The sequence below is a fragment of the Triticum aestivum genome, chromosome 5D, assembly GCF_018294505.1.
Source record: "Triticum aestivum cultivar Chinese Spring chromosome 5D, IWGSC CS RefSeq v2.1, whole genome shotgun sequence".
Classification (NCBI taxonomy): Eukaryota; Viridiplantae; Streptophyta; class Magnoliopsida; order Poales; family Poaceae; genus Triticum; species Triticum aestivum.
The window spans coordinates 4,126,733-4,135,144 of record NC_057808.1 but is presented as its reverse complement, the minus strand read 5'-3'; the positions used below and the strand labels follow the sequence as shown (position 1 = coordinate 4,135,144).

The 8,412-nt window shown below is 46.4% G+C and overlaps 1 protein-coding gene across 1 annotated transcript; it reads right to left on the bottom strand.

Moving 5' to 3' along the window:
- Nucleotides 1-509: 509 nt before the first annotated feature.
- On the bottom strand, nt 510-6,777 carry LOC123119037 (plasma membrane ATPase 1). The gene is made up of 20 exons (XM_044538686.1): nt 6,453-6,777; nt 5,984-6,202; nt 5,525-5,662; nt 5,207-5,341; nt 4,934-5,113; nt 4,625-4,831; nt 4,417-4,536; nt 4,221-4,340; nt 4,011-4,133; nt 3,805-3,909; nt 3,366-3,510; nt 3,089-3,256; nt 2,746-2,984; nt 2,631-2,663; nt 2,236-2,317; nt 1,969-2,129; nt 1,660-1,845; nt 1,389-1,571; nt 1,131-1,309; nt 510-904 (listed from the first exon to the last, which is right to left on the bottom strand). Exons 1-20 carry the CDS (start codon nt 6,507-6,509, stop codon nt 808-810), a joined length of 2,877 nt encoding a protein of 958 aa, XP_044394621.1. The 5' UTR covers nt 6,510-6,777; the 3' UTR covers nt 510-807.
- Between the last annotated feature and the right edge of the window lie 1,635 nt (nt 6,778-8,412).

Genomic DNA, 8,412 nt, shown 5'->3' with positions numbered 1-8,412 from the left:
TTGGACTGCCATTATTATGTGGCATGCTACTCAAAGCTCCCACGCTGAGCCATTTATGCGACGAGGACGACGCACTGGGCAGCGACATCTCTTGTGTTTCTCCTCTGTCGGACCGGACCCACACACAAGAAACTTGTCAATTGGTTATTCATAATATCATATGTCCATGGCTCTGTTTTCAGTTTTCATGTTGCCCTGTTTTGGGTGGATGTTTGGCTGCATGATGTACCTTTATTAGCATCAAGTTTCCTGCATCAATGGCCTTACTGAACATGTTGCTGAATTGATCATCAAAGATTTCTACCATGAGGCCCATGAAGCACTTTGACTGACTGCATCTGTCACCGACACAGAAGCATGGCAGGCAAATATATTTGAGCCAAACCACAGCTAGAGATCTGAAACCAGACCCCAGGAAGGAAGCATTTCATCGCCATGCACTGAATGAAGGTCACATGCTAACCCTACCGTGCCCCCACAAACAAGCCACCATACCCGATTTATCCACATGTCGGTAACGAGCTTAAAATGAAGAGAGAGAAACATAATATACATACTATCTGAAAACAGAAAAAACGAAGAAGAAGAAGAAGAAGAAAAATACGGCGACGCCATTACTTAGGTGGCGCGAAACTATATCACCAACCGGCAAGCTTAAACTACGGTAGATATGTGTCGTCGAGTACTACGCGGACGATTACAGTAGTAAAGTTGACAGCAAAGAAGAGGATCCACTCTTCACTCATGACGGTAACCCATAAATTAGGGAGGGATTTCCCCCTTTTTTCTCCTGGACAGCTCAGATCATCAGACCGTGTAGGATTGCTGGATCGTCTCGATATCGAGACCCTTCAGCTTGACGACGGACTCCACGTGCCCTTTGAGAGTATGAAGCTCCCTCAACCTGTAGCAACCATGACAGCGTAGTTAGTTTCACGTCGTTGTCGACAAACACAAGTGCTTATGTCACTATTGCCTGCATGCATGCCTACTGATATCAGAGAAGACACATGGATGCCCAGAGATGAATTCATGAGGCAATGAGGGGCGAAAGGAGGGACAGCCGGACCGACAAGGGACCAGGGGAAATTATATGCAAGGAAGGGCCATGATTGATTGGTCCTACGTACCTTGCAATCTCGGCCCTCCTCTTGGCCTCTTCAGCCATGTGATTCAGCTCATTGTAGCCCCCCTTCTCCGAGAACATCTTGGCATCCGGTGGCTGCAGCCCATGGAGGGTCCTCTGAGCGTGTGCCCACTTGAGCTCCCTCTCCTCCTTGCCGAAGTCTTTCTTCCTTGTGAAGGCAATCTACAGAAAGATGAACATTAGTGAGTCATGCAGCATGGTAAATGGCCCGACAGTTGTGGAGCACACATGTTATTATTACCCTTTGGTCGATGACGAGATCCCATGCTTTGCCGCTCAGAGTGTATCGGATGAGGAACTTGATGATATCGAGCGGGAGGTATGTGATGATATTGTAGAGCCACACGACGCCAGCCCAGCCCCACCCGATGCCTTTGATCTGAGTGAACCGCCAGTCAGCATACACCGCGATCAGTGTAGCAATCTGTAAATATTAAATGGGAAGGTTTTTTAGCTTGACGTGCTTTTCTCCTGAAGCAGTTTATAAGAGGGACAGGGAGTTAGGAGCACACCAGCTGCGCAACCAAGAATGCAAAGACCAGTAGAAACCCAGGACGCTCGGCAAATGACCAGCTGCGTGATCTGGTGACAAAGATGAGAGCTTGGCTGATGGTGCTGACTTGGAGGTAAATGGCAGCCGCGAGCTTTTGGAAATCGTCCTGAGCTGTCTTCTCCAGGCTTTCGACATGAAACAATCTCTGAAATTTTATTAACAGTAAGCATCATAAAAGTAGTTATCACAAGTTTTTCTTGGACACCGCAATTGCCCTAAGGATTCACAAAAATATATTTTTTGTTCACTTAAGCACATTGCTCCTTACCGGGAAAAAGTTTGTCTTGTACGCAGCCCAGAAGAAGATGACCGTCATTATTGCCAAGTATCCACCAAGGATAACTCCAGTTGTGAAAATCTCAGCCAGCTTCCAGCTGTCAGGTAGTGGAGATGGTTTTACCCGATCCTTTGATATAGTCATGATGGTACCTATTGATCACAAGTTCACGACAAATAGTTAAAGAAGCCTCTTTAAATATTTATACTTTCTGATTCTACTTCTGTTCTGAAACAGAGGGAGGTAGAGGGATTGTACCATCATTTAGAATCGCTATGATAAGGACCATGAACGGTGGAAAGTCGAATTTCCAGATGAGGGCAAGTAGCATAAATCCAAGCTGTTAAAGGTAAGCAGAAAAGGAAGATACAGAGTTAACCCTGAAGCAAGGCATATAGGCCAGATGGGCGAAACTTCAGTGCTTAAGATGAATATATATATATTCCAAAAACATTTATGCGTACAGATCTCGTAACCTTTGCTAAGTTGAATAAGTGAAATTTTGATCCCCAACAGAAGCATCAATGACAATTTCCCAAATAAACAGAACATGCAACTTGACACCATTTAAAACCAACATTACAAATAATGTGATCGAAACATGTATCGCTCTGGAAGTAATAATTCAGAGGTGAAACACAAGAAAAACTTACCACAATACGAATTGTGATGGAGACAGCATAGATCTGCACGCATCACAATGCATTAGCCCTATATATAGCACAAGCAAAAAAGTAGGAAATAATACTCAGGCACATCATCACATACAGTGTAGTTCTTCATACGCTGGAAAATTGCACGACTGGTAAGCACGGCACTGATGATCACGCTGAGGCCTGGTTCTGTGAGGACAATATCTGAAGCACTCCTGGCTGCATCAGTCGCATCAGCAACAGCAATACCAATATCTGCTTTCTTTAGAGCTGGAGCATCATTTACTCCATCACCCGTCATCCCACAGATGTGCTTTCGTGCTTGCAGGCGTTTCACAATCTCATACTTGTGCTCTGGAGAGAAGACAATCACTCGATCAATGTAGAATTAAATATTTGTTCGTTCTCCCAACCCCCTGTTTTTGCAGTGCTGTAATTTCATTCATAAAAAAGCATACCAGGGAAGACGCCAGCAAAACCATCAGCTTTCTCAATGAGATCGTCAACTGGTAAAGCAGAAATGGACTCGTCTGAATTTTTCTGCCCCAACAGAGCAGATGAAGGATACATGTTTGTACCCATTCCCAGGCGACGCCCTGTTTCCTTTCCAATGGCGAGCTGATCACCTGAACATTTGTAAAATAAAACAAGCCACATCGAAGTTAATAGGAATGCATCAGACATAATCGGAACTGAAACTATTACTTCTTTTCTGAAAAGGAATGAAACTATTACCGGTGATCATCTTGACATTAACACCAAGGTTAAGTGCCCTCCGAATTGTTTCAGCACTGTCATGTCTTGGAGGATCAAAAAGTGGCATCAGACCAGCAAAATGCCATGGGCCACCAGGGCTTTCTTTCCTCCCATCTGGTACTTCCTACATGAAAGGACAGGATAATACACTCGCTAAGATGACACATACCAAAAACAGATATTAAAAGAAATAATTAAGGTCGGCCTACGATAGTCATTATAATGGTCTAACTGATACAGATACGGAAGCCAGATTGTTTAAAAAAACTAGCTTAAGCTTAAGTTGGGCAGCCTCCCATTTGCATGGACAAGGCTTACTAATTTTATTTTAAGTTTTCATGAAATCCTTCTCACTGACTGAACTCTGTTGATACTGAATAGCAGCCTAAGATAGATGGTACATTGTAATTTTTCTCACCTGATACGCTACAGCAAGCGATCGAAGTCCACGCTCTGCAAATTTGTCAATCACAGCATGGACCCTCCGCTCTATCTCCGATGTGTTGTGAGCGAGGTGAAGAATCTGCAGTCATTCATTGGGTTCATGCCAATCATGAGTATAATATGTCCTTCCATAAGGTAACGCTGGGATATCAATATGAAAACAGTTAATTCTTGTGGTACCTGCTCCGGTGCACCCTTACTAACACGGTGCATTTTGCCATCAGCGTCAATGTATGTCAGCGCCGTCCTCTTGTCAGTAGGATTGAATGGCAGAAAATGAACTTCTTGAATACCAGCACGTGCCTGCGTGAACATATGGGCAGACAGTCATTTCATCATATACACAGAGGTAACCCTCTGCCACCACATCAACAAAGTATTGTACGGTACCTCTTTCGGATCAGCTAGCATCCCCACAATTGCTGTATCAATAGCATCTTGGTTTTCTGTTCGAGACGCCCTAGCAGCCATGAGAATCACTTGGTCCTGAGTGATGCCTCTTTCGAAAACCTGGGCCGGACTTGTTTTCATAAGATATATGAATCAGAAAAAGAATGCAAGAGTTAAAGTAATATCCTCGCCTTACCTCAACAAGGTTCTTGTCCACAGTAAGCTTATTGAGAGTCAAAGTCCCAGTTTTGTCACTGCAAAGGACATCCATGCCCGCCATCTCCTCGATTGCAGTCATTCTCTTTGTGATAGCTCCCTGAAAAAAAAAATCATACCGTGGTTCAGTTAATTAATGCAGCTTAAAAAAACTGAAAACCAAACTATGTTATGCTCCAGGTGAAAACCTGTTGAGACAAGCGATGTGACCCAATAGCCATAGTCACGGATAAGACTGTCGGCATGGCTATGGGAATGCCTCCAATGAGAAGGACCAAGAGGTTGTCGATTCCAGGGCGGTACGCCCTGTGCTGGATAGGATACATTACAATGATCTCGATGAACATTCCCACACCAATGGAACAAATGCAGAAGTTCCCAATGGCCGTCAGAACCTGCACCGGCAAGATAACAGTAATAATATTGTCATCTATGTCGATAGTCCAATCAAGAAAACAGAGAGATTAGCTAGGTGAAGGTGAGGGCTTGAGCCTTGCCTTCTGAAAATGGCCCACTTGGTTAGTGGAGTCAACAAGGTGCGCAGCCTTTCCAAAGAAGGTGTGAACACCGGTGGCGATCACGACGGCTTCGATCTCACCTTGCTTGACCGTCGAACCGGAGTAGACGCCATCACCGGGGCCTTTGGTGGCCGGCAATGATTCTCCAGTCAGGGCAGACTACAGCACAAGACAAGAGAAATTATGTTATGAGGAGAAGCCTCAAAAGCAGTGATAGTGTTAGCAAGTCAAGAAGAGTGGAAAGGGAAGGACCTGATCAATCTTGAGAGGGTCTCCCTCGAGGAGGCGTGCATCTGCAGGTATAATGTCTCCGAGCTTGATGCTGATGACGTCCCCTGGCACGAGGATGGCCGCGTCTTCCTCGGTCCACCGGCCGTCACGGAGAATCTGAAGACGACAGAAAAATTCAGACTTGTGAGTGGGCTCTGCTGGGACACCTCAGTCTGAAGATTATGTCAAATTCAGACTTTTGAATTAATGGGCTCGCACAAATCTAAAGTTGTAAACTCGCTAGTGAGGCATACTGAAACTGAGGCAGCACAGAGTGGTAGGTGGCGCAAATGACAGGACCTTGGCTTTGGGCGCGAGACGGGCCATGAGGGCGGCGGCGGCGTTGCCGGCATTGTTCTCCTCGATGAAACTGATGGTGGAGTTGATAACCAGCAGGGTGATGATGCCGATGAAGTCCTGCCAGTCCGGCGGCTTATTCTGATTGATGGCAAAATTAGACAAGAAGAAGAAAACAAAACAAATGTTACATTGTGCAATCTTGAACTGTAAGTTTCTAAGCAACAAAAGCTAGTCAGATTTATTCACTTGTCCTCAACTAGAATCTTCAAGTCGAGAAATTTTCAGGTTGAGGAACCACTTGCCCTGATGGCACACACGCAATCTCCAGTGAAACACGGCATACATACAAGATGTGAAATGACCCAATCTTGAACTGTTGGTTTTGTGTATGCAGTGCAGTAAACAAGATAAGAGGAAGAAGAAGAGAGATAGAGGTTGAGAGAAGTTGAGGTGGGTTACCCCTCCGTTGGCGAGCGCGATGGCCATGATGGCGGCGGCTTCCATGACCCAGGAGAGCGGGTTCCACATGAAGCCCAGGAACTTGAGGACCTTGCTCTCCTCCTTCTCCTCCAGCTTGTTGGCGCCGAAGATTTGGAGGCGCTGCTGCGCCTGCTCCGCGGTGAGCCCCTCGCGGCTGCATCTCAGGTTCTCCAACACCTCCTCCAGGGGGATGTTCTCCTGCAGCAGCACCAGAAGAAGCAGAGCCGAAGTTGAGGAACCAAGATTGATTGAAGGGCGAAACAAGGGGAGAATGTCTGAACAATGTGTGAACCAAGAACTCGAATTGAGAGGAGGAGAGGAACCCCTTGCGGCTGCGGCGAATCAAAGGCGGCGCAAGAAGCTCCAAATCCCCCCAAGAAAGAAGCCCCCCGAGAAGCCTGGACCGAGGAGAGGAGAGGAGAGGAGGCCGCGGTGGTGAGGTGCGTACCAGGTCGACGACCTCCTTGAGGACGGCGTCCAGGTTGCCGGCCTCCTTCTCGGCCATGGCGGCGGCCGGCGGCAGGGATCTCCCTCCCTCCGCCTCGCGTCTTTCTTCCCCTTGCCCGGTGGGAGGGTCGGCGGTTCCCCTCGCCGGAACCGAGATCTTTTCACCTCCGCAGATGGAATGGAGTTCTTGTGGGTGGGGCGGGGATGGTTGGACTGGACTGGACTGGAGTGGAGGAGTAACTGAAGAGGAGGAGGAAGAATGGAGAAGGTGCGGGAGGGAGGCAAAGAGGGTGGCAGGCACCGCTGGAGCCTGGAGGAAGAGGAAGGTTGTGGTAGCGGCAGTAAATAATGAATTAATTAACGGGAGTCAGAAACGGAAATCCCTATCTACACACGGCACATGGGATGTTTAGGAGGGAAAATGGAAATTTTGGGTTTTAGTATTGTGAAGGTGTGTATGGTGGTGGTGACATAGAGTGAGATTTTTGGCCTATCTTTGACTCCCTATCTGCGTAGAGTGAGAAGGCACATGCAGGGGAGGGACGGACGAAATTTCTGGACAAAGGGACGGAGGCTCCTCCGCGCTACACCGTACTACCGGTGTCGGATCGATGACCACGCGGACCGTTGGATCGTGTCGCACACAGCCGTTGGATTCGCGTGGTCAGTGGTCGATCGTCGGGGGGCGCGATGTGTCGAGCGAATGAGGAAAAGGAGGGGAAGGGATAAGGTCGGATGCGCCTCCCGTGTGGCGCACGCATGGGCGGTGCGTGACGAGCGTGCAGGAGGCGACCGACCGAGGCTAAGGTTGTTAGCCGATTTGGATTTTTTTTTTGGGATCATCCCTTGATTTCTCTACACCACACTACCGGCGTCGGATCGGTGACCATGCCGGTGGGATCATGTCGCCTGTAGCCGTTGGATCCGCGTAGTTTGGACGAAGGATAGTCGGGGCATGCGGTGTGGTGAGTGGACGAGAGGAAAGAGGGGAAGGAATAAGCTAGGAGAGGTCTGCCCGCGTGTGGGGCCCGCATGAGCGGTGCGTGACGAGCGTCCGGGCGGCGACCGACCGAGGCTGAGGTTGGTCAGCTGATTTGGACCTTTCTTTGGAATCACTACACATGAACATGAATAGTGTCATGTCCTCTTGTATCATGTAGGATTACCAAACTAGCACAAGGAAAAGCAAAGGATTTCAACCAAAGGGTTTATGTGTATGAAAATTTACCTTCAAAATATACTACAAATGAATTTTATACAAGTATTTGTAAGAGTATAAATCTAGTTAATCAAGACGACCGCCGTAAATAAAAAACCTCAGGATTTAAATCCCATGGGATTTGCGTGGTGTACTTCTACTATTGTGTAGGTCTTGATAGATATATTCCGTGGCACACATCATTATATATGTACTCATTTCAATATGAACTACATACGGATGTATATAGATGTAGTTTAGAGTGTAGATTCATTCATTCTGCCCATATGTAGTTCATATTGAAATCTCTAAAAAGACTTACAATTCTGATAGAATGGATGTGGAACACTAATCAAAATTCAAAAAAAAACTGAATTTTTTTACAAGTAAACAAGGATGTGAGGCGTATGTGTGTAAAATTTTAGGATGAAATACATTGAAATGAGACCGGTACAAAAAAAGGCAAATTCAGGGTCTGGGGGGATAAATAGTATCATGTGTTAAAAAGTCTCAGATTTGTCTTTTTTGCACAGCCCTCATTCCAACGTATTTCACCCTGAAAATTTACACACTTGTGCACTATGCCTTCATCTATCTCTGTATATTTTTTTAGAACTTTTTAAAATTTAAAAATAAGAATTTTCATGAATTTTGAATTTTGCATTTGGAGGCCTCCACGAAGCTCGGCCTCCAAAAGCAATTTCCACTACATACGGATATATATGGACGTAGTTTAAAGTGTAGATTAACTCATTTTACTCCG